The sequence below is a fragment of the Eretmochelys imbricata genome, chromosome 2 (assembly GCF_965152235.1).
Source record: "Eretmochelys imbricata isolate rEreImb1 chromosome 2, rEreImb1.hap1, whole genome shotgun sequence".
NCBI classification, from domain to species: Eukaryota; Metazoa; Chordata; order Testudines; family Cheloniidae; genus Eretmochelys; species Eretmochelys imbricata.
In genome coordinates, this window is record NC_135573.1 from 213,589,905 (window position 1) to 213,615,531 (window position 25,627).

Here is a 25,627-nt window from a genome sequence, read left to right on the forward strand (position 1 = left end):
TAACGCGCGGGGTGGGGGGGGGGGAGGATTGGAATGGAGACGACAGGACCCAACACCCCACGCGCGGGGCCTGGGCCCTCCTCCACGCTCAGCTCGCGCGGCCCTTTGTGCTCGGAAATCGAACCTCCTCCGTGCGCTGTGAGGGGTGGCCGCCGTCGCCGCCTTTACCTTGCCCCCCCCCTCCGCTGGAGGGGGAATGGTTGGGCCCCCAGCGGGGAATGGAGCTGCTCCGAGGGCTGGGGAGTAGCGGGCACGCGGGGGCGCTGCCGTGTCTGGCCCCACCGCGAGGCCAGCGCGGGGCGCGGAGGAGGCGCCATGGCTCCCCCCCGGAGAGGCGAGCTGAGCCCGGCCGAGAAGGCGCTGCTGGCGGTGATTGCCCAAGGTGAGGCTGCCGCTGGAGACGGGGGGCAGCGGGGGAGGCTTTAGCTGCTGAGCGCGGGCCGGCCGCCCGCCCGGCCGCCCGCCCCGGTGCTTGGACTGAGAGGCGGCGAGAGCCGGGCGGGGAGAGGCTCCTGCACTAGAGGCCGGGAGGAGCCCGGCAACCCCGCGAGCCCTCCGGCGCCCCGGGATCGCTGCAGAGCCAGGGGGCCGCTTGGCCCCGCGTTCGCTGGGCTGGGGGCGGGCTGAGCCGTACTACGGCGTTGGCGGCTGGGCTGGTGGTTCGCTCTGTGTTAACGGGGTCGGGGCCTGGGTCTGGCGCTGCCCCGGGGTGACTGTGGTTTGCCCGGGGAGAGCCGGGCGTGGATAGTGCCGCTTTGATGCTCAGGTCTCTCGCCTCGCAGAGACCTGCCCTAGAAAGGGGGGTGTCTGTTTCCGCTTCCAGGATCACTCCTGCTGCTGCAGCCCAGCTGCTCGCCGGGGCGGAGTAAACCCCAGTGGCTCCTGCAGGAAACACCAGCGATTGATTGGGCTACTGACCGTTGTATTCCCAGGCAGGCTGGGAGCTGGGTCCGTGTCTCCCCCCAGCCACCACAAAAGCCATTGCGGGAAGCAGTTGAAACACTCATCGCCTGCGCCCTGAAGGGCCGGGAGCTGCAGACGTTCCTGCCTCTCTCTCTTTCTCTGGCCCAGGCTGCAAACCCAACAGGTGTAGGTCACTGCAGCCCTATTTCCATAGCAAGCTCTCTGCTTGAGCAAGCAAGAGAAGAAACTAATCGGTTTCCCAGAGAACCAGCTGCCCTCTTCCCTGTTATTTTCCCTCTTGCTCATTTTCCTCATACCCAGAGCCAGATTTAGGGGCACATGACTGCCTGGGGTGCCAGGCTTACGTGACGCTGGGCTCAGGGGTGCTGGGTTTTTTTGTCAGTGACAGAAGGGAAAATAGAATGTTTCAGGTATTCCGTATGTGGATTTATTTTTCACTAACCTAGACCTTTGTAGAATCTCATAGAACCTTCCACGCTTTCTGAGAACTACATTTTCCTCGAACATCCTACAATGTTGTTAGCCATGCGCTCGCAGGTATATAAGGGGCAGGGCATCGCCAGTCAGTGAGTGAGATATAAGACTGAATCACGATGGAGTGAGATATTGTGAACCTTGTTCTATTGTGTAATGGTGAAAGTGTACTTGTGTTTTAAGACTTGAAGAGTGTAAGTAGCGACTAATAAAGGACATATTTAATGAGACACCAGAGATATCTATCAAACCCCTAACTATGCAGCAATATAAAAGAAATACTATTACTAATTTTGCCATGCTTAACATGTAATATTTGATGACTTTCTAAGATTGAGGAACATAGAGTTTTGCACTCACTAATAGTATCTGTTTTCCCCTGTAGAAAATAAAAGATGCCCCCAAAGAAGCCTTCAGGAGCTCAATATAGGAAGTAAAAAGCTCAATTGCAATCTAGTTTGCAGCAAGGGGCAAATTTGATGGGAAAATATCTGAAACAGAACAACATAGACTGGACTTGAGTCCAGTAGTGATCATCCCAGGGCAAAAGAAATTGAGCAAAGCATAAATGATGGGAAATCCTATTACTAAGAAATTAGCAGATTTATCTGAAGATAAGGAATGGACATGTGAGGAAAGTGGTGGAGAATCGTCCAGTTTTCCTGGCCACATACAGGAGAGTGATGATAAAGAAGAATGTGGCTCACATGAAAAGGAGAGTAATGACAAAGAAAAATCTGGTTTACGTGAAAAGGAGAGAAATTATAAAGAAGAATCAGCCTAGCATGATAACAGAAACAGCCGTGAGAAAAATTGCACACCACAGATTGATACATCAGAGCCTGCTTTATGGCCGGCAATCCTAAACTCTGTAGATATTGATCATGCTGGGCCCGGCAAAATCGACGATAAGACGTTTCCAGTAAATGAGCAGTTCTCAAAGTCACACTGTGAAAAAGTACTTGAGAATGGTGAGAAACTGAATCTGCATTAGTTAGTTTACTTGAAATTAACTGACAGTGTGTTCTGGTTTTGTTGCAAAATATTTGACAAGAATGCTATATTGTGGCTTGTGCTTTCTGGGTACAGTTACTGGCATAATTTCGCTGATGCTCTGAAGCAACCCAGCCATTTTATGGCCTACTCCAAAAGGATGGAGGTCAAGTCCAGGCTCAAGCTGAATAAATGCACAGATGCAGAAAACCAGCCCATTAATAACGTAGAAACGCAACACTGGAGGAACATGCTCAAGTGTCTGATCTCAATTATCCTGTTCCTTGCAATCAAATAATTAGTCACAGTGAAAAGTTGTCATTTACAGTAAGATTATTTGACAAGGAGGTCTGTATCCAAATGAACACTTTATCTGTTTCTGGTCTGTGGACGACTCCACTGGAAAAGGCCTAACAGAACTGTTTATGAACATTTTGAATAAGAATAAAATAAAGCTTCAGGATTGCCATGGCCAAGGCTATGACAATGGCATGAACATGAAGGTAAGAAACAGTGGCATCCAAGCAAGGATCCTTGCACTGAATCCAAGAGCTTTCTTCATGCCTTGCGGCTGTCATTCCCTCAGTCTGGTTGTCTCTGATGCAGTGTCATCTTCTTTAGATTCAGTATCTCTCTTCAGAGTACAGCAAAGGATATTCATCCTGTTTTCAGCATCAACTATCAGGTGGAAGATCCTCACAGACAGGGTTACAAATCTGACTGGGAATCCTCTAAGTGACACTTTCTAGGAGAGCCGCATTGACAGCATAAGGCCAGTAAAGTACCAAGTGACTGATATTTACAACATCCTGATGGAACTGGTATGGTCGAGTAAAGCCAAGGCCGGAATCTGACACGAGGCACAAACCAGATCATTGACTTCAAATTTCTGGTCTCAGATGTGGTTTGGCACAATATCCTGTTCCAAGTAAATGTTGTAAACAAGGCATTACAAACTCAGTCAAAGGACATTGTGACCACCACTATTACTTTGATGAGAAGCTGTCTTGATTTTGCTGTGGCCTGCAGAGACAACAGATTTTAAGATGCTATCAGTGCCAAAGAAATGGTGGAAAACTTAGGAGTTGAGCCTGTATTCACCAGAAGAAGAGACAGTTTGGTTACGAAGGCAGAGATGACGCGACGGCAAATTCAGAAGAAAAATTCAAGAGGGAGTTTTTTTTGTTGACACTGTTCGAGTGTCTATCGAAGAAAGGTTTGGACAAATAAAGCACCACGAAAAGTCCTGTGTTTTTTTGTATGACCTTAATAAGCTGCTGGAGGACAGGAAAACACTTTTGAACAACTGTATGGATGCCGACACATGGGGAATGTTTGGATGTCGATGATAACAGCCTCTATGTTGAATTGGACAACATCCATCACATTTTGCCACACAGGAAGCACTCTCCATCCCAGGTTCTCCAATTCATTTATGATGCAGAGCTGAAGGACACTTTTCCTAATGTGTGGATAGCTTTGAGGATTCTCCTTATGCTGCCAGTCACAGTCGCAAGTGGCACACAGCTTTTTGAAGCTCAGGTTCATTAAAACATATCTTCGATCGACGATGGCCGATGAAAGACTGATATCACTTGCTACTTCATTGCTTGAGAATGCCATTGGCCAGTCTTTTGATCTCTCTGACGCAGTGCTTCAGTTCATGAGGGCAAAGGCAAGAAAACTAAAACTTTTGAACTAAAGGACTAGGGTTAACATTCTAAGGCTATCACCTACTGTAACACTATTTAATGCTGGTCCACCCAATGTTGGTGCACAGTTCAATTTCTTGATGTTAGTACATTTCAGTTATTCTTAAAATTAAATAGTTTCTATAAGCTTAGAGGAAATTAATTTTTTGTGTGCTTCTATAGGCAAGAATACAGATTTACATATCCTAGCATGCAAATTTATCATCATATAAGACAGGGATAAAGCATGCACGCAAATCGTGCATCAAAGTCATGAAATGGGCTACAAATGCAATAAAAAATAAATTATCCAAAAGTTTGGCAAATGGAGGGGGAATGCCATTTGGTCTAGGGCTGGCCCTGCTCACACACTACTACTGCTCACAGGGATCCATGTGGGCGAACAGCTTTTTATACCTATTGGCGGTGACACAACAGTCACACAATGCTGGCTCCTTTCCGTCTTGTCCTAGCTCTACATGGGGGAACACATGTACTTCAGGTTCTGAATCAGCCCTGCCCCAGATTTAGAGAGGATTTACTATATTGTGTAGTTGGTAGGTGTGGGGATGCCTCACTGCAAATTTTTACAGTTACACACAGATATTCTCCTGTTGTACACATTGCACTAGCATGTTTCCTGGCTAATATCTAAAGGGCTAATGGCTTATTTGTAGTGTGTTTCAGCATGTTAACTTCTCAAAAACACTTGCCATCAAATAATAGGATTGCTGGGCCCTTAATATTTTTCATCTGTTACTATCCTGCCCAAGGAAAATGACATCGTTTTTCACGCTGATCTGTGGCTATATAGGATCCAGATATGTAGTTTCCTGGATATACATATATGAAGATGACCTGAGGATGAGCCTGTTCTACACATTGCTGATGTCTGCTTCCTTGTTTAGTTCCAGGTGCTGATCACTTGCTATTCATAAACAGCAAGTGGAAGAGGGGCCTTAGGTTTTTGTTTGCCTGTTTGTTCTGCAGAGAGACTTTTGGAGGGAGGGGGACTATCTTGAAATATAGTAATTTTATTTTAATCTGCCTGTGACTTTTTAAAAGCCAGAACAGGAAATTATGTTTTTCTTTTGCCTAGTAGCAGCTGAAAGTGGAGGAAAGTGCAGGAAAACTGATTTTACAAGGAAAATGGGGAAATTGACTATAACCAGGCTGAAGTCAAATGCACAAAGTAACCCAACTGAGTGTGATGGGAGGGGAAAGGAAACAGACTTTTTTCTTTCTAATTTCTGTCAGTTACAGTAATCTTCAGAATTACTGTTAGCAATAGTAAGCAAACAACTTGCAGATAGTTGACAGTGCTCCTCCAAGAAAAATGAACACGATCACAGTATTTTCCAATTATTTTCAGTTTGCACAATTATAATTACTTAAAAATAAAACTTTAAGGCAAGTAATATAATTTTAAAACTTTGCCATAAGAATATTAGCCACATCTTAAACATGGATAAGCTTTAAAATATTTTCATCCCATTCTCGTTATAAGTGTAAGCAGTGATGGAAGGTTCTGTGCTCAGGCAACGTGAAGTCCATAGCCATAACATTGTTTACAGTTACATTCCAATTATATCTGGAAGACTTGAATTTTAGGGTAGGTGGGTTGGTTTGTTTTTTGGCCAGGGTAGAAAGGGGTTTTGCAAATGTAAACCAAAAAAAAGAGTAAATTATAAATCATTCTTCATTCTGACCAACAAAGATTTAAAAGCACAGTAATATCTCTCAATCAAATTAATATTAAAAGTTATTGGGAGAAGGATGTTAGTCATTTGTTAAAAGCCTTTTTGACATCTACAGGTACATTTATATACAATACCTTAAAACATTTCCTCTGTATTTATTTACCAAGTCAGAGCTGTCCTGATGCAACTTATGAAAAAAGATATATTAATTTCCCAAGCTCAAGTTTAGAGAATAGGCTAATTGTTTCACATAAGCAATTTTCTTTATTCATAGAATCATAGAACTGGAAGGGACCTCGAGCAGTCTAGTCCAGTCCCCTGCACTCGTGGCAGGACTAATTATCTTTCTAGACCATTCCTGACGGGTTTGTCTAATCTGCTCTTAAAAATCCCCAATGATGGAGATTCCACAACCTCCCTAGGCAATTTATTCCAGTGCTTAACCACCCTGACAGGAAGTTTTTCCTACTGTCCAACCTAAACCTCCCTTGCTGCAGTTTAAGCCCATTGCTTCTTGTCCTATCCTCAGATGTTAAGAAAAACAATTTTTCTTCCTCCTCCTTGTAACAGCCTTTTACGTACTTGAAAACTCTTATAATGTCCCCTCTCAGTCTTCTCTTTTCCAGACTAAACAAACCCAGTTTTTTCTATCTTCCCTCGTAGGTCATGTTTCCTAGACCTTCAATCGTTTTTGTTGCTCTTCTCTGAACTCTCTCCAATTTCTCCACATCCTTCCTGAAATATGGCGCCCAGAACTGGACACGGTACTCCAGTTGAGGCCTAATCAGAGCAGAGAAGAGCAGAATTACTTCTTGTGTCTTTCTTACAACACTCCTTTTAATACATCCCAGAACAATGTTTGCTTTCTTTGCAACAGAGTTACACTGTTGACTAATATTTATCTTTTGGTCCACTATGACCCCCAGATCCCTTTCCGCAGTTCTCCTTCCTGGGCAGTCATTTCCCATTAATGCAAGTCTTCTAATTACGGTACTCTATATTGATTTTGAAACTTCTTGGCTTTTAGCTTCTTTTTCTTTTTAGTTTTTTTTAGCTTTTTAGCTTTTTTTCTTTTTCTTTTAGCTTATTATTCATCCCTGAGTTTCTTCATGCTTGGTAACTTGACAAATTTAGTCTGAGTATTTCATTTAAAATCAGAAATAGAAAGATTTTGCATTGCTTTGATTCTTCATTTCCTCCCTTTTAGCCCCTTACTTTTAATGGAACACCATTTTATTTTATTTTTAACTTTTTTTTTTTTTTTTAGGAAACACTGAAGAAGCTGGAAGGCTCTTGGGCAGCAAGAATGTCCGTGTCAATTGCTTGGATGAGGTACAACAAAACTTCTAAATTAAAAGTATCTTAGTGGGTCTAACAAGGAGAAGTATACAGTTAGAAATCTATTTAGAGGTTCTGCACTCTTCCAAGGAGCTAAATAACTATTATTTAGCACATAGAAAGTGGCAGACTTCTGAATAGCTTTTCAACCTGCAGCTATTAGTAAGCTTCTGAACTACTCTTAATCTATAAAAATATTTCAGAGGATTAATATCTTTAAGCTTAGATACAGTATGTGTTCTCTCTCAAATTCTGCACAGGTTTTGTTCATAGGTGTAATGATATAACACAAAGCCCACAAAGAGTTTATAATCTGTATTTCCTATTGCAATTCTTCCAAATTTTAATTCTGAAAGAAGTCATGCTATCACAGGTTATCCCTGCATCTTCAAGCAAATTCTGAATTATTGGATAACTGTGCCATCAAAACAACGGTGCTTTGCCCCACAGCATGCAAGCTGGCTGACTAAGGAGCCAGTGGCATTGACTAGCTCAGAAGTGGGTACAGTCCTCTTTAAGGGCAGGGAGGGAGGAGAGAGGACAGTACAGAAGTCTCAAGAACCAACACAGACCAATTAATATGCAACATGTTAGTCTAGGGTTACCATACATCTGGGTTTTCCTGGACACAGCCTCTTTTTGAGCTTCCTTTCTCTGTCCAGGCAGATTTTTCAAATAAAAGGAAATATCCAGGGTTTTTGCAGAGGAGACAAACTGCAGCTCAGAAAGAGCCCCGATTGGTCCCTCCCCTGCATCTGCAGCTGATTGGTCAATTCCCCTGCAAGCCACAGATGCCAGATCTCGCCCACCCAGGCCCCAACTTCCAGGTCTGAGGAGGGGGTCCTGCAGGGAGGTGCTGAGTGACGGCTGTTGCTGCATCCTGGGCTTGCACCAGCCGCCCTGCTACCACGACAGGTACCCCCTCTTACCTCAGCTCTCCCCCACTGTAGGAGGGTCCTCTTTTTTGGGAACCTGAAATATGGTAACCCTGTGTTAGTGCATGTTAGAAATCATACCGTGTAGAGTGCATTACCCCTAGACATTGTCCAAGTCTAAGCTACACTCCCTCTTCTGCCTCCCGCCCCAAAAAAACCCTTAAGTCCAAAAGCTATACGACAGTTTTAATCAGATATCTGCTCCCAAGGATTATTATGCAGGATGTTAGTTCTTATCTATATTTGGCCCAATGCAGTTGTGGAGGGTGTCAAGGTTTCTGGATGCTTTCTTGAGAAATGATTGTTAAGGCTACAATTTAGTCATGGTTATTTTTAGTAAAAGTCATGGACAGTTCAAGGGCAGTAAACAAAAATTCACAGCCTGTGACCTGTCCATGACTCGTACTATATACCCCTGACTAAATCTTGGGTGCTCTTGGGGCAAGTGGCAGCCCGGGGGTGCCACAGGGGCTCTGGAGCTGGGGGGGCACCTCAGGGCGGGGGGGACCAGCGCGTGGCCTGGGACACCCCCCCTTCTGCTATGCGGGGGTGGCAGGCTCCCTACTGGCTCTGCATGGCAGCATGTTCCTAGGCAGAGGCATAGCCAGGGGTCTCCACACACTGCCTCTGCCCTGAGCACCAGCTCTGCAGCTCCCATTGGCTGGGAACCATGGGCAATGGGAGCTGCAGGTGCAGGCAACACGAGAGCCCCCTGGTCCCTCTGCTTGGAGCCGAGGGAGGGGCATGTCACCGGTTCCAGGGTAAGCATTGCCCAGAGCCCTCACCCCCTCCCATGCTTCAACCTGCAGCCCCAAGCCCCCTCCCCTCCCACACCCAAACTCCTGCGCTGCTGCATGGTGGGGCGTGGTGGCCTGAGACTACCCCACCAGCAGCCAGTGCAGCTGGCCCAGGGGCTGCCCAAGCTGCTCGGGGCCCCTGGGCCAGCCATGTCAGCCACTGCAGAAGTCAGAGAGTTCCCGGAATCCGTGACCTCCTTGACAGACTCGCAGCCTTAATGATCATATGCTTACTGTTGACCCTACTGCATAGCATTAGACACCGTCCCCCAGACTGCACGTTTCCTTTCTGTCTCCATTTGTACCAAGAGGGAGGCAACAAGCTAGACTGAGCACTAAACTAACCACCTGATTAGATTATTTCAGACTTGTGACCTTTCATCATGCAGGGCTGGCTGCATCCACACAGCTGTCTAAACTCAATAATCTGGATCCATTACAAAATGGAGACTGTCCCTTCCAGACACTTTCATTTAGAAACTGTGACTCACTAAAATGCATTCCTCTCAATTCTCCAGTATTAGGAGGGGGTACACTGCCATACCTCATACTCTCAATTAGAAGTGTTTGTAATTTTCATTCACTTTTCAATCAAGGTCAGGTTATAGTCCTCACAACAAGTCATCCTGGTTGCTAAGGTTTCCCTTAAGATTAGGCTAGAATGGGGAAGTATACACTAACGTAGCTACATAGGTGTAGTTGCATCAGTACAAACCCCTAACGCAGACACAGTGAACCATTTACTACAGCTTACCCCTTTTTTTGCACTAATGAAGTGGTTTACAGAAGGGGTTAGAACCCATATAACTACACTGATGTAGTTAACCAGAGAAGTTCTAGGGAAAAACCTTCAGCTACTGGCTGAAACTTTCCCTCATATTTTTGGTATTGTGAATAGGTGGCGAGTGGGAGGGAGGAGGGGTAATAAAGTTACAGCTCCATCAATTATAATTAAGAATTGACAGCATGACTTTCACAGCTGGGTATCTATAAATCTTGGTAGTAGAAAGACTGAGAGGAGCCTGAACTAAATATTCTTACTCCCACATGTATGCAATGGAAAAAACTTTCATTTGCCAACCTAGGAGGCTGGCAACTTTCCTAGGTTTATAGTGTTAAACACAGATTATACCCTAAGTACATGTAGAGATCTTTGGCAAATGGTGATAGGTATTTTGTTTTTTGAAGACTGAATTGCATGGTAATAGTACAGAATAAAAGAATAAACCAGTGTAACGAATGAGTGTGAAATCCATTATACATATAGTCCTTTTACCCAACACTTTGCTTTATGGTTTGGTTTTGTTAACCCACACGTCAGATGAGGCATTGTACATGGGTATGTAATTACCAGGTGGGAGTCTTGACCAGTACAAAGATCCATAAATGTAATTACCACAAGTGCATATATTTCTTTCTTGGTTCTTCTCTCATTAGCATGGCATGACCCCTTTAATGCATGCAGCATACAAAGGGAAAGTTGACATGTGCAGGTTGCTTTTGCGGCATGGAGCGGATGTTAACTGCAATGAACACGAGCATGGATATACTGCCTTGATGTTTGCTGGACTCTCAGGTAAACTCTTTCCAAATCTGTATTTTCAAATTTTTATAATACTGCTATCTGGACGACAGGCCTATGAACAGGTTGCAATAGTTCATAATTCAGGACGCTGCCTTAGGATGGAATAATGAAAAGATGTTATTACTTAAGGAATGGGTGGGTCTGTGTAACTGCAGAAGTGCTAGTACAACCCAGTATGCAGGAAAGATGCTGTTGACTCATTTTGTCCTATATTAAGTTGATTTGCTCATCTATTTGAGGCATATGCTATATAATCCCTACGGTGTAGGGAGGAATACTGCCGTACTTAGTCCTGGAGCCTTAAAATTCCATCTGTCGTGCAATGATTTCCCTGCACAGCAGCGTGAATTCTGTTTAATTACATTGAGTTCCTATGAAAGACACTCCCTTTCTGAAGGATGGGTGGATTTTTAAGACTCCCCAACTGTAGCTTTTAATAAGCAGTGCCATTTTAATACTTCTGAGGCGTGTCAAATTTAGTCTTCCTGTTCAAATAATGGCTGCAAGCAGATTGTAGTTCCCCTGAATGTGTTCAGCGAAACTTTGGCAAGGGATAGATCCCTCACCCAATTTCCTTCCTCTAGGGATTGATCACTAACAGGTCACTGTGTGTATCTGATTCTTGAACTTTGAGCTCCATTTGTTATTTGTCACTGGTTATATGGCATTGTTTCTGTTCCCTGATTTAGATGAGCAATAATTCTCTTAGAATCAGGAAAAGGGCTTTAAATCTCTGAATGAGGGGTAGAAGATAAGGATTAGGGAAGTTTGACTCTTTTTAAACTTCTTCCTTTCTGGGTCACTCAGATCTTTCCCAAAGCATAATTCCTAGAGACATTAATATAAACTCTTAGCTAGGTGTGGAGACAATGTAAGATATTAGTTAGATGTAGAGTAAAAAATCAATGGCCCACAATCTCCAGTATGAATACTCCTGGATGTTAGTTCTCAAATTTTCAATCTTTGAGCTCAAAAAGAATGTGAGCCCAACTGAAGCAGTGTCACTCTAAAATTAGAGCAAATGCAAGGAACATTTATATTCTTTTCTCCTTTGTAGTCACACCACCCTAGTCAGCACTCCCACAAAAACAGAAAGTAAAGGAAGAGCACACCTGGAAAATAGAACCAACAAGCCTGGTCACAAGTGTCTTTATTAGCCTCCCTGAAGGGCACCAGTTAAGTGATATAATTTTGCCATCAAATTTAGCTTCATCTTACTTATTTGATATTTATCCCAGCCTGAACACCTAGTTCCCATTGGGAAGAAGGGAACAATCCGTTCTCTGCTCTACGCTTTGGCTCCATAATAGTACTGAATTTGTTCTTCTCTTAGAAGACAGGATGCTGTAGTAGTGCTGTCAAGCTAGAATAGCGGGCCTTGCATCTATATTGCTACCCACTGTGGGGTCAAATCTTGGCATAGAGAGATACCACTGAATTCAGTGAGAATTGAACATGCATAAGTTAGGGAAGAATCTGATCCTGAGAGTGTGAATTTTTGTTCCTTGGGTTTTGCAAATAAGAGAAAAATACTGCTGGCTCTTTAATCCACTGTTTTAAACCAAGGACATCAAGGATTTGTTGTGTCAATGTTGTCCCTTTTAGGTCTTGAAGTTCAATTTGAAATTAGCTACTGGTCTTCTCAAATTATGTGCATCTACAAAAGACAAAACAAAACTCTATTATGTCTTTTCTCTTCAAATACAGGTAGCAAAGAAATTACCTGGATGATGTTAGAGGCTGGAGCAGAGACTGATGTTGTCAACTCTGTGGGAAGGACAGCAGCTCAGATGGCTGCCTTTGTGGGTAAATTGAAATTATCTCCTAATTTTCCCCAGGGCCATAAGATTATATGGTTTGGTGGATTAAACGGTTTATTCTTGGAGGAATATTACTTCACATTTCTTCATTAATTGATTAAAAACAGGATCAAATTTTATCCCATGTCTCCTCCTATATGAGTGAGCAGTCAGTCATTTTCATTCTCAACAATGTTACAACATCTATGATCCTCCACTCTGCTGAAATCTGCAAAGATAGTTGCTGCTGTGCTAAAAGTGTATAAATTACACTGAGTCATCACTTTTCAAACCATAAGACAGACTGTGAAGTTCTTAAGATGTTTGAAGCAAAGGTATGTGTTTCAGGTTTAAGGCAACATCTGCTAGTCCAAATAGACCCTACAGTAACTCCTCACTTAACGTCCTCCCGGTTAACATTGTTTCGCTATTAGGTCACTGACCTATTAGAGAACATACCCCTTTGAAGTCCTGCAATGTTCCCTTATAACATTGTTTGGCTCCCCCTGTCTCCGCCCGCCCGGTGCTCCTGCCAGGGACCAGATCCAGGCACGGGGGCTTGCCCCACTCCGCCCGCCCAGCGGAACGGGGCAAGCCCCCATGACCCCACCCTGATCCCCGGCTGGAATGGCCAGCAGGCGGAGTGGAGCAAGCCCCCGCTCTCCGACTCTGCTACACCCCTGCCTCAACCTAGCTTCACAATCATTATTGGTGAGTACAGTATTAAATTGTTTGTTTAAAATTATTTAAAACTTATTCTGCATATGTATATAATGTTTTTTGTCTGACAAAAAAAATTTCCCTGGAACCTAATCTTCCCCCCTCCCGCCCCCCCCCCCCCCCATTTACATTAATTCTTATGGGGAAATTGGATTTGCTTAACATTGTTTTGCTTAAACATCATTTTTCAAGAACATGTGCTAAACCAGCTCCTGTGGGGATGGGGAGGGGAGGAGTAATAACAAAATTACATTTTCACTCTTAATGACTTTTTTTGTTGTTCAAGGTCAACATGATTGCGTAACCATCATCAACAACTTCTTTCCACGGGAAAGGCTAGACTACTACACTAAACCACAAGGACTAGATAAAGAACCAAAACTGCCAGTGAAGTTTGCTGGGCCTCTTCACAAAATTATTACTACTACAAACTTACATCCTGTTAAGGTGCAGTAATGGGTACATCTTCTTTATTGGCATAGGACCAGATTTTGTAACTCTTGTGTTGAGAATTATTTTATTGCTAAGGGGATTACTTGCAAAATAAGGTGATCTTTGAAATGAGAAGGCATGGCAGAATCGGCCCATAATTAAGAACATTAAATCTGAGATATCAAACTAAATGGTATTATTGCATACTGTGGTTTATACTTCATGCTCATGCAAGACACCATGAGATTTAGTATGGTACAGGTAAGTCAGGAACTGAGTTCACATCTCTGGTCAGAGAGGTTCATGCTCTTGAAATAAATGCTTAAACCTATTTTACATGTCCTTCATTCTTTTAGTGGAAAATTCAGGCAACATCCAGTCTTAATGCTAACTCACCGTTCTTTCAATTAATGTGTGTCACAGCAGATGTCTTCTTATTACTTTTTTTCTTTAATCACTATTTCATTGCAGTAATGTCTGCTGCTGCAACTTATGAACATATGTGCTATACCTTACGGCTTATTTCTATGTGTAGCTCAGGAAATAAGTAGCCTTAAATTCTTACAGCTTGCCATTGAAAGTTAGCATTTGTCAGCTATCGCCAGTCTGAGATACCATAGTTTCCATCTGTATTTAAAATAAGAAATAGTTCAGGTACCATTGTGGTATCTATGGCATGTGGAAACAGGTAATTATGTACAGCATTACTTAAGAGTAGCAACTTGGGCACCTGTCTTTGAAAGTGTTTAGTTCAATATATGAACAGTCTATTTACTACACTCTAGGCTTACTTTAGGCTAGCTCCAGAGTGGTAAACTTATATCATGCAATGCCATCTTGTACATGCACCTCAGAGAGGGGGATGTTGGGCCAGGGTAATCATTATAGTGTTTGGAGATAATGGTTACACTGTAAATGATTTTAATTCTTGATGCAACTTTCCTTTTTTAGATCTGTTTGCAGTTATTGACCAGTCTTAGGGCAGGTCTGTACTCGAAGCGCTACATTGGTACAGCTGCACCACGCCTAGTGAAGATGCGCTATGCCTACGGAAGAACGCTCTCCTGCGGGCATAATTACTTCATCTCTGTGAGAGGTGGAAGGAATGTCGGCAGGAGAGGGTCTCCCACCAACATTGCACCAGTGTGGACAGCACTTAGATTGCTGTAAATTGTGTTGCTCAGGGGGGTGTAGTCCTGCCCTTAGTTTTGAAAGTCTTGGATGGTAACTATGAATTGCAGTATATTTATTACTCAGTAATATGCTCCATTAGCAAAGGAAGGGGAGCACAACATAGGAAGAGAAAACAGACTAAAAAATGGAAGAACATCAGAAGCCCTACTAAAGTTAGCTATTTTCATCCATCTAACCTATATGCTTTAACTCACATGCTTAAAGGAAAAAAAGAGTTCCTCATTACATTAAACTCTCTTCACTGTTCCCTGTAGATTGTGCTGCTGGTCAAAGAGAACCCCCTATTGGCAGAAGTAGAAGCACTGCTGAAATGCTACAGGGTGTTGGATCTGATTTGTGAGAAATGCATGAAGCAGAGAGATATGAATGAAGTACTGGCTATTAAAATGCACTATATCAGTTGCATCTTCCAGAAATGTATTAATTTTCTCAAAGAGCGAGAGGATAAACTGGATGGATTAATCAAAAGGTATGCATTTATACAGAATTTAAAAGGAGTCTGAAGGTCTATACATGAATTTTATACATATAAAAAATAATGCATCTATTGGGATGAAGTGGAGCTGGAGCATTGGTTAGTTGGGCTTTTGTGGTTTAAAAACTACCAAGATTAAATTGCATTGTTTGAAAGACTCCAATTTAACATTGTCCAGGGGAGCCCTGATCCCTTACCACTCATATACAAAAGGCATCCAGTAGTCATTACTCCTGGGGGAATTCTGCACCACTGTGCAATGCAGAATTTTGTAGAAATTAATGTTGTGTGTGCAGAATTTCCTTTTTTCCCCACAGAAATGGGCTGCAGAAATGTTGGCCGCCCCTAGGGGCTGCTGGACCCAGCAGAACCCAGCTCACAAACAGAAGACAAGGCTGTTCGGGGGAGGTAACTGGAGGGTTCCCAGCAGCTGCACTTCCCAGCACAACCTGAAGGAAGGAGGCAGCATGCAGGAAACTCCGTACAAACCCAGAACCCAGCATCATGCTGGTTTTTTTTCCCTCTGGATCCCTGGGCTCTAGGAGGATAGGGGATGCGAGTGTTTGGGCTGGGGGGGACCGTGGCTGGGCTCTGGGATAGTGGCAGGGGGCAGAGAAACAGGAACTAGGTTGTTATAGGGGTGGCTACAACTCTCTACTCCTGGGGGAATTTTTTGGTGTCTCTCTATTCAGACATACCTGCTGACAGGTATTTTGAAATAAATTACCAAAATAATTGAAACTGGTGTGATTATATAGTGCTATTTTGACAAATAAAATTTCCAGAATTTTAAAATGTGTGCAAAAATTTTAATTTTTTGGTGCAGAATTCCTCCAGGAGTCACTCATGCAGTGCAAAGAAGGGTGCAGTCATCAGCACTGAATAACTGATAGGGCACATGGCTGGGTGGGTTAGACTGGCTTGGCCAGGGTCCTGAATGCCCTTGAGCACTAGAAAGGTAGGTGGTGCATGCGTGTGTGGAAGAGTGATGCAAGCTACACTTCCAAATGTATAGCGAAGGTCACCTTTGAGCATGTTGCTATCTACTCCACTCTGCTCCCTAGCATAGACTTTGGCAGACATAAAGCAAAAGTCCTATTTAAAGCCAGTGGAATTTTTGCTTCTAAGCCAGTTGGGTTTGTAAATCTTGGGTGGGGTTTTCAAAAGTGCCAACAGGCTATTTTGATTTAAGAGCTTAACTTTTGATGGTGTTGAGCATCTGGAGTTCCCACTGACTTCAATGGATGTGTAGGTGCTTCTGAAAACTGGGTTATAAATGAAGCAAATAACCCTGTCTCTAAAATATTAAAATCAATTAATATAGCAGTGATTCAAGAATTAAGAGGATAAATAAGGGAAAAGAAGAGATAAAATAGCTTAATGAAGTCAGGACAATAATGTGGTATTACTAATAGAATTTTAAACAAGAACTGTACCTCCATGTCTTATAATTTAAAACAAAGCAAAGTCTCTCTAATAAGCTGTATGTCTGCCATTGCTGATATTGGGCTAGATAGTTGAAACATAATGGGTCTAGGTTTCCAAAACTTAGCTGTAATTATTATTTTATACTTCAGAATTGTTGTGTAATTACATACAAAGAGCTTCATTTGCATTTTTAACTTCACTGTGATTTTGACACTACAGAATTTACTTTGAATCTGAATTTTAGCATAAAGTTGCCGTATGAGGAAGGAAGCCAGGGGACAGCAGAATGAATAACACCTTGGACCATGCTTGTTAGTAAACGCTAATCATAAGCTGCTAGTGGATTTTCATTTAACTTTTGCTTTAAAAATTTCAGTCTATTGAAAGGCAGAGATACAGATGGTTTTCCTGTGTATCAAGAGAAGCTTATCAGAGAGTGCATTCGAAAGTTTCCTTACTGTGAAGCTACCCTGCTCCAGCAGCTGGTGAGAAGTATTGCTCCTGTTGAAATTGTAAGTGTCTCTCATGAAGCAAATAAGTGCTATTTTATAAACAGATTAACTTAGATATCCCACATAGTAAAACCCTGATATTCAATTGAATTTAACATGTCTTTTTGTCCCTTGACTTACGTCCTCTAGGATGCAAAAGTTTTGAATGTCCCCTGAGATATTTTTAAAAAATTGGGATTCTAGGGAATTCTTCTGTATCAAGTACAGTAGAAGTTCTCATTCCTGACAATTGGCTTTCCTCTAGTTTCTGTTTCCCTACTGTGGCTTTGACTGTGGATCATTATTAAAAATCTTCACATCAGAAAACTAGAGCATTTGGGGAGGAGGGGGGAGAGACACTCTCCCTGTTTCTCTTTGCAAAACTCACTCCATAAATTCAGTGGTGTTAGATAGCTTAAGAGCCTTCTCCTGCACTTGGGCAAAACAGCAAGGGGTGGAAGGACTGCAGGATCTCCTGGGACTCTTGCAGTCATTATTTCCAGTGGGCCAGAAGTGGGTGGCAGTAAGTGATGGTAACTTGGAAGAAAAGCATCTTTTTGAAGCTGCCTTTATGAGCAGAAGAAGCAAAATGAACAGCTGTTGGCGTCCAGTGCCATGAATGCCTAGTAAGAAAACTAACTTTACATCTTCGCATATGTGTCTGATAGGAGACTATCTTTAAAGAGTATTTTAATTGGCTTATAATAAATCTTGTACAAGAGACTTATTTTTCAGAGGAAAGCACATCAGATCTATTTCTGAAAGCTATGCGGTACGCGTGTTAAGATTGGGATGATGATTAATTTTGTGACATGACTGTTATACACTATAATGAATTAAAAATATCCTTCATCTTACAGGGATCCGATAAATGGAACTGTTCTGTAGTTTAATTCCTGCAGTAGCCATCTGTACAATTTATCAAGATCAGAACAAAAGGCAGCACCATGATTTGAATGTTCATACACTGTCTCACACTGTTTAAGGCATGCTTACAGTAAACACTTTTTTTTTCCAGGTTTCTTCTACTTTTTTTTTCTATTCCTGGCAATCTCCTCGTCCCCTACCAACATCCTTCAAAGAAATCTGTTTTGTTGCACAGGCTTTGACACTTTGGGGTGTATCTATAAAGCTCTAGAAGAATCTATGCTATCAATTACATTTGTCCAGGAGTACTCGATCTTAGGCATGCACAATTATGCAGATTCAGTATGAGAAAAACCCAGCCTCTTGTGTAGCAATTACCATCTTTCTCAGATGATTTTAATGGTTTTAGATTTGTTTTTGAGCTAGAACAACTTGTTTGGTTCTTCAACCACGCCCCCAGTGTTAGCATCATTCCAAGAAAGGATTCTTAACACTTTCATAACATTACCAAAGGTAGCATATAGTGATGGCTACTGCTTGTACTTTTTGAAGGAGAAGGATGTCTGCAAATTTTATCTAGTATTTTAAAGATTTCAAGTTGCAAATATACAGTCTGGAATATTTGAAGACATGGGGCACTCCAGTATGTCAGTGCCAAGAGAAACATCTCTCTCGGGCCAGCACAGACACTAGTTTGCACAATCCTGCTGCATATTATTTACAAACTGCCAACCCTAAGTGAAAAGAATATCACAAAGTACAGTTCATTAATTCATCCAACAAATACATTAAAAGGATGTTTTAATTATGACACAACTAAAACAATGGAACATCACATATGTTCTCTGATATCAAGACACATGGGCATATCTGTGAAATAAAATGAAGTGGTGCCCCATTATGCAAAGATACTGGAGAACTTTTTCACTAGATGCCGCAAATGGGAGTCCAATACAACAAAAAATGTACATGTTAATTTCAGCAGCATTAGATACAGGAACAATATCCATTGTTTCCAAGTGGGGAAAGAATCTCAACAGGGAAAGACATACTCTTTTAACGTTTCTTCAAGCAGTGGCACATAAGTGTTTAAAAAAAATCCATGGGGAAAAAGCTTTTTATTTATAGGCTCACAAAGGACACTTTATAGTAAGTGCAGGGGTTACAAGAAGAAAATATTCAATGTGACATTAAGTCCCTTGTGCTCTACCTAAATCCACATTTAATTCTAAAGTGGTACTGGTAGATACAGTTTTTCAACTGTAAATATGCTTCATCAGAAGCATAGCTGCTCCTGTGTTTGTGTAGTATTATCCTTTAGGGCTAATGCTGCCCAAGACTAATGGTGCACAGCTGCCCTTGAAGTCATCAGATGTTGTGCATGTTTAGCCAAGGGTAGAATTTGGCCCTTTGTATCATAGACTTACTGGACCAGCTACATTATTTTGAAAGCTACTATAAAAGCTCTGAAATCCTGGCCATCAGTGTTTTCGCAGATCACATGGTGCAAAGGAATGGTGAGGGAGGATTTTGCACATCCACTACTTTCTAAAGTGATGGCAGGATGAGAATGTGGGTTTAAATATTAATTCTAAACTGGTTAGATGAAATAAAATAATTTCTATCCCCCTTCATTAGAAACTGCAGACTAGACACACATTCAGCTGTAGCTTAGGTTTAAGTGTAATGAATTATAGTAGTGGAGGATCCTGCATTACAGCTGCGTTCACATGATTAGTTTTCTGTTCCTGTTGCTACTACAGAAACGTCAGTGAAAATGCATAGAGCCACCAGGCTTCTTGCTCTTAAGTTACAAATTGCCAAAACTTCGTACTAAATGTACGTGTCATATTTCTGCAGTCCTTAAATTATGTTTTTTCTCCTCCTTATTGCCTAATCTTTTCCCCTTCCCTCAGGGCTCTGATCCTACTGCTTTCTCTGTACTTACACAAGCTATTACTGGCCAAGTGGGCTTTGTGGATGCTGAATTCTGTACAACCTGTGGGGAAAAGGAAGCAGACAAAAGATGTTCCGTATGTAAAATGGTAAGAGACTGTCGTTGAAGTTTAAACAATTTAATGCCACTGGAAGTTGAAGATAGGCAAATTCAGACTGGAAATAAGGCACAATTTTTAATGGTGAGACTAATTAACTATTGGAATAATTTACCAAGGGTTGGGGTAGATTCTTCATCAGTGACCATTTTTAAATCACGATCAGATGTTTTTCTAAAAGATATGCTCTTGAAATTATTTTGGGAAGTTCTCTGGCCTGTGCTATACAGGAGGTCATACTAGACTATCACAACAGATGATCCTTTCTGGCCTTGTAATCTGTGAATATATTACTGCCAGTCTGGAAAAGGAAGGTTACTTACCAGTAACTGTAGCTCTTTGAGAAATGCCCCTGTATGTTCAGCCTCAGGAGATACCTGCACCATAAGAAGGTGCTTTGTATCTTGAATCCAAGAAGTAAGAATATTTAAAGCCCCAAATAAGACACTCTGGGTTAGAGGGTGGAGTTACAATACATTGTGGATTTTCTAAATTAATTACAATAGAACAATAGTTTCCTTTCTGATGTAATGTATAGAACACCCATACTGTGTGACCTTAACTGTTTATAATTGTAATTTAAAAGAAGTACTCTTAGGTTACATAACATACTGTTCCAATATCCTGATTAAGTTTGCAGCTTTAGCTCCCCATAAAGTTAAACGATTATACTGCCCTGTTATATGAAGGTGAAGTAATGGCTCTGGAAACTTTCAGGTTATTTATTGTGACCAGAACTGCCAGAAAATACACTGGTTTACCCACAAAAAAGTTTGTAAGACGCTGAAGGAGGCTCATGAGAAGCAAGAGCTAGAAGCTGCCAAAGAAAAACGGAGACAAGAAAAAAAGCAAGAGAGAGGTTAGGATCAACAGTTTGCTAACTAAAATTAATCCTGCACTAACACATTCTACTACAAGAAGCAAAAGTAAATTCTGTTACTGCACGTACTAAGGGAGGTTTAAGAGACTGTCTTGGTTGGTAGAAAAAAATGGCAGTAATTGTTGGAATGCTTGACTTCTTACTTGTGAAAGCATAACTTTGTATCCAATAACAGAAATACATATGACTCTTGAGTACAATAGGGCACCAGGAATTCTAACTTTGCTGTTTCAAAATCTTAAAGCTCTGATCAAAAAAACCCTCAAATCCTAAACTAGAAGACCAAGTGACAAGTTGAATAATAAAAACAAAACAGCCAACCACACACTAACCCACTGTCCAAAAGGTTAACTCAGAAGTTAATTCTTTGCTATATTGTGGGTATGGGGAGAGGAACAAGGAAGTCTTGTGTGAGTACGTATGGGGGTGGCTATTTGGTTGTTTTGGGTTCTTTCCTTACAACCACTAACAAAATGACAAACTCTGAAGATCATACAACAGAGTAAAAATGCCTAACACCCTTCCTCCAAAATAATTTTTCTGTATGTAATCCAAAGGAAAGTCTTTGAAGCAGAGTACATGCTCATTCTCACTTCCTGTCTCTTAGCACCCCTTTCCCATTTTATTATCACCATTTTATATGTTTTAACTTTATTGTCAGCAATTACAAAATACAGGAGCCATGTCATGCTTGCCTTACTCACAGGAGAGTAGCTCTGAAAATACTACTGCAGGGCAGTTATTAGTATATCAGGAAACAACTCCACCTGGTGACCATCTCATGTAAAATTTAAGGAGCCAAAATGGGCTTTTTTAATCACTCTGACCCCTAAGCAGACTTCCATTTCCCTTTATAAATCAGGGTCTCTAATGCCCCAACCACTTAATTTGAACATGCCAAATATACTTAGGCTTTTTCCCAAAACCCCTTTTGGAAAGTCTAAGTATAACATGTGGCTCCTTTCAGCCTGGTCAAACAATAAAGGTCAGGATAGCTTATTCTAACCAACTTTTTTGGCTTCAGCTTGATTTTTAATAGAGGTTCTCTGGTACATCTAACAACCTCTTATGCAAACCTGCATTTGCCACTTTTCTCACAAAACCTCCTTAATTCTTTTTTAAGTTGCAGAATTATTTCTTGGAGTCAGCAAGTCATGCTCTGGTTTTCCATTCCTTGACATACCAGGTTATTGGATTAGAATAACTTTGAAATAAAAGTTTGATTGAGTATGGCACTAAGTTGACCTATTCACCTAGTATCATAATAGCGTGTGCCAGTTCCTGCAGTCATAATAGAGGCAAAATTAATTATTAAAGAGAGAGCATCATGGGAAGCTTTGTCCGAGTCAGGTACCCAGGATTGTTTCCAACGTAACCTAACATCTCCTTAGGCCAGGGGTGGGCACATTTTTTGGCCTGAGGGCCACATCTGGGTATGGAAATTGTGTGGTGAGCTATGAATGCTCATGAAATTGTGGGGTGGGTTGGGGTGCGGGAGGGTGTGAGGCCTCCGGCTGGGGCTCTGGGGTGGGGCCAGAAATGAGGAGTTCAGGGTGTGGGAAGGGACTCTGGGCTGGGGCAAGGGGTTGCAGTGTTTGGGGGTGAGGGCTCCAGTTGGGGCGGTGCAGGCTCTGGGGTGGGGCTGGGGATGAGGAGTTGAGGTGCAGGAGGGTGCTCTCAGCTGGGACTGAGGGGGATCAGGGCTGGGGCAGGGGGTTGGGGCGCAGGAGGGGGTTGGGGGGGCAGGCTCCGGGCAGCACTTACCTCAAGCAGCTCCCAGAAGCAGCAGCATGGCCTACGGCTCCTAAGCAGAGGCACAGCCAGGCGGCTCTGCATGCTGCCCTGTCCACAGGCGCTTCCCCTGCAGCTCCCATTGGCTGCAGTTCCCGGCCAATGGGAGCTGTGGGGGTGGTGCTTGGGGCTGGGACCCTATGGCTGGCTCTACACATAGGAGCCGGCGGAAGAACTTGCCGCTGCTTCCGGGAGCCACACAGAGTGGGGCAAGCCCTGGACTCTGCTCCCCAGTGGGAACTCGAGGGCCGGATTAAAAGGTCTGGAAGTCCAGATGTGGCCCCCAGGTCGTAGTTTGCTCACCCCTGCCTTAGACAGAACTCCCGTGTCTGAGGTCTCTTAACGTAGTCCTGCTTCGTTATTACGTTTAGAAGAATAAATATTAGGAAACTTGTTGATAGCAGGGTGAATAAACTTCTCAGTGAAACAAAGAGAAAGTACCTGCCAAATTCAGCCTTAAGAATAACTATGCCGCTTCTTGTGTGGGTGTTGATGATGAGATTTGTGAGATGTGTATGTCTTTTTTTGTTAGATGAAGCACAAGCAGCTGATCCTAGTTCCACAAATGAAGAACAGTCAGACCCTCACCCAGGAGCTACCAAAGAAGTGGATCTAAGTCATGCAGTTGACAGAACAGAGGAACGTGTGCTTAACAATGAGCCAGCAGCCCCACAACCTCGTCCTGACAATCAGTCTGAAAGTGAGACTAGCTTAGCTGACATTGCTGTGCAAAAAGTTCAAGAAGCTGAGGAGTAAGATGATGGTGGGCAGAGGACAAGTGTCTTCACTGGAAGTCCCTGTACTTCAATGTCATGAAGCATATTCTAAGTTCAATATGTTTATAGCCCTCACTGCATAGAATATGCAAGACTTCCTGTGTGAGATAACATATGTCTATTTTTTCCTGAGTTAAGAAATAGGCTCGTATAATCACATACTTTAGAGCCCATTGTAGGTTGTCAAGACAAGTCATTTATACACTGGTCAATACTATATTTGCATATATCCCTCTGGTTGTATCTACAGTAAGTGTAGTAAACCTATGAATATCTGTGGAAAATGAGCCACTTGCTAGTGAAATGGGAAAATATTCAAATCACTTGGATTATCCTTGTTTTCAAAAATTAAAATCCTACATATACTAAATTAAAGATTTCTCTCCACGTGCAATAAAGGTGAAGCTGAGAGAGGCTTATGAAGTCATATGGAAGTTTAGCAGTTAAATTGCTTTACAACTGTTCACATTTTTTTTTTTTTTTTTTTTTTTTTGAGTCTTCATCTGGATTCTGAACACTCTTCACTGTTCTTTACTGTGATGAGTTAGTTTCCACTATTGGTGCACAGCAATATATAATTTGTCTGTTTTGTGACAATTTTCATTAAATGATACTGCTGACCCAGTTGTCTCAAGTGGACTGTGAAATGTATCTTTCAAATAAATTACTTATTTGTTCAAAGAGACAAGACAAGTGAGGTGATATCTTTTATTGGACCAACTTCTGTTGGTGGAAGAGACAAGCTTTTGAGTTTCACAGAGCTCTTCTTTGGGTGTGGGACAAGTTGCTAGGGATAAGTGGTTCACTGATGCTCTAGGAGACCACTTCAAGTGAAGTGGGCAATTATTTCTTTAAAGATATTCAAGTCTATCACAGACCAATGAAAAGATTAGACCCAAGTTTTTAATATTAAACATTTACATTGACTAGAGTTTCAGAGTAGCAGCCGTGTTAGTCTATATTCGCAAAAAGAAAAGGAGTACTTGTGGCACCTTAGAGACTAACTGATTTATTTGAGCATAAGCTTTCGTGAGCTACAGCTCACTTCATCAGCTGCATTCAAGATAGTTTCTAAATTCAGTTTTAAGGAAAAGGTTTCCTTTCTAGTACACTGAGATTTTATGTTTATGAAATATTTGCTAAGCATTGACCACATGCTTGATGACCATACAAGAGAAAAGGGTGACGTCCTGGCCCCACTGAAGCCAATGGGAAAATTCCCAGTCACCCTTGATTCCGTCACCCTTATATTTGATGAGTGGTACAGTATGTCATGAAATCAGTGGGACAGTTCACAAAGTAACAGGTTTTAGAGGGGTAGCCGTGTTAGTCTGTATCAGTAAAAACGAGGAGTCCTTGTCCCCCCCTCCCACACACACACACACACACTTGGTGAGGGGCTACTTCTGTGGCTCAAAAAAATTTTAGTCTCCAGGGCTGGAAAAATAAGAGATTACTACTTAGAGCAGAATTTCAAAAGAATCTAAGGGCAGGTCTACACTACACCAGGATCGATGTTCTGAGATCGGTCCACCAGCGGTCGATTTTCTCCCATTGACCACTTGTGGTGTAGACCCTGCGGTAACTCAACCTAAGGTACGTCAACTCCAGCTATGTGAATAACGTAGCTGGAGTTGCGTAGGTCAACTTACCACGGTAGTTTGGACACAGCCTAGAGGAGTTAAGTGCCCAAGTACTATTGAGTTTAAATGGGATTTGGATGCCTAACTTCCTTGGGCACATCTGAAAATCCCAGTTTTTGAATCCTGTTAACTGCCTTTTTAAAATGATTGTTATGGAACTTTTTATAACCCAGTTTTATCTTTCACTCTGCCAGCCAAACTTTCTTCCTGCTTCAGCAGGGCCTCACTGAAAAATCTGACAATTGGGAAAATCATAGAAGATATGGGTTGGAAGAGACCTCAGGAGGTCATCTCAGAGCAGGACCAATACCAACTAAATCATCCCTGCCAGGGCTTTGTCAAGCCGGGCCTTAAAAACCTCTAAGGATGGAGATTCCACCCCCTCCCTAGGAAACCCACTCCAGTGCTTCACCACCCTCCTAGTGAAATAGTTTTTCCTAATATCCACTTGAGACCATTGCTCTTTGTTCTGTCATCTGCCCCCACTGAGAACAGCCTAGCTCCATCCTCTTTGGAACCCCCCTTCAGGTAGTTGAAGGCTGTTATCAAATACCCCCTCACTCTTCTCTTCTGCTGCCTAAATAAGCCCAGTTCCCTCAGCCTCTCCTCATAAGTTCCTCAGCCCCCTAATCATTTTCAT

The 25,627-nt window shown here is 42.3% G+C and overlaps 1 protein-coding gene across 1 annotated transcript; it reads left to right on the plus strand.

Annotated features, from left to right (window-relative positions):
* Window positions 1-227: 227 nt before the first annotated feature.
* ANKMY2 (ankyrin repeat and MYND domain containing 2) lies at window positions 228-24,027 on the plus strand. Its single transcript, XM_077811418.1, has 10 exons — window positions 228-382; window positions 7,050-7,114; window positions 10,290-10,428; window positions 12,145-12,243; window positions 13,243-13,403; window positions 14,837-15,051; window positions 16,862-16,997; window positions 19,760-19,888; window positions 20,615-20,756; window positions 23,101-24,027. Exons 1-10 carry the CDS (start codon window positions 316-318, stop codon window positions 23,322-23,324), a joined length of 1,377 nt encoding a protein of 458 aa, XP_077667544.1. The 5' UTR covers window positions 228-315; the 3' UTR covers window positions 23,325-24,027.
* Window positions 24,028-25,627: the final 1,600 nt, after the last annotated feature.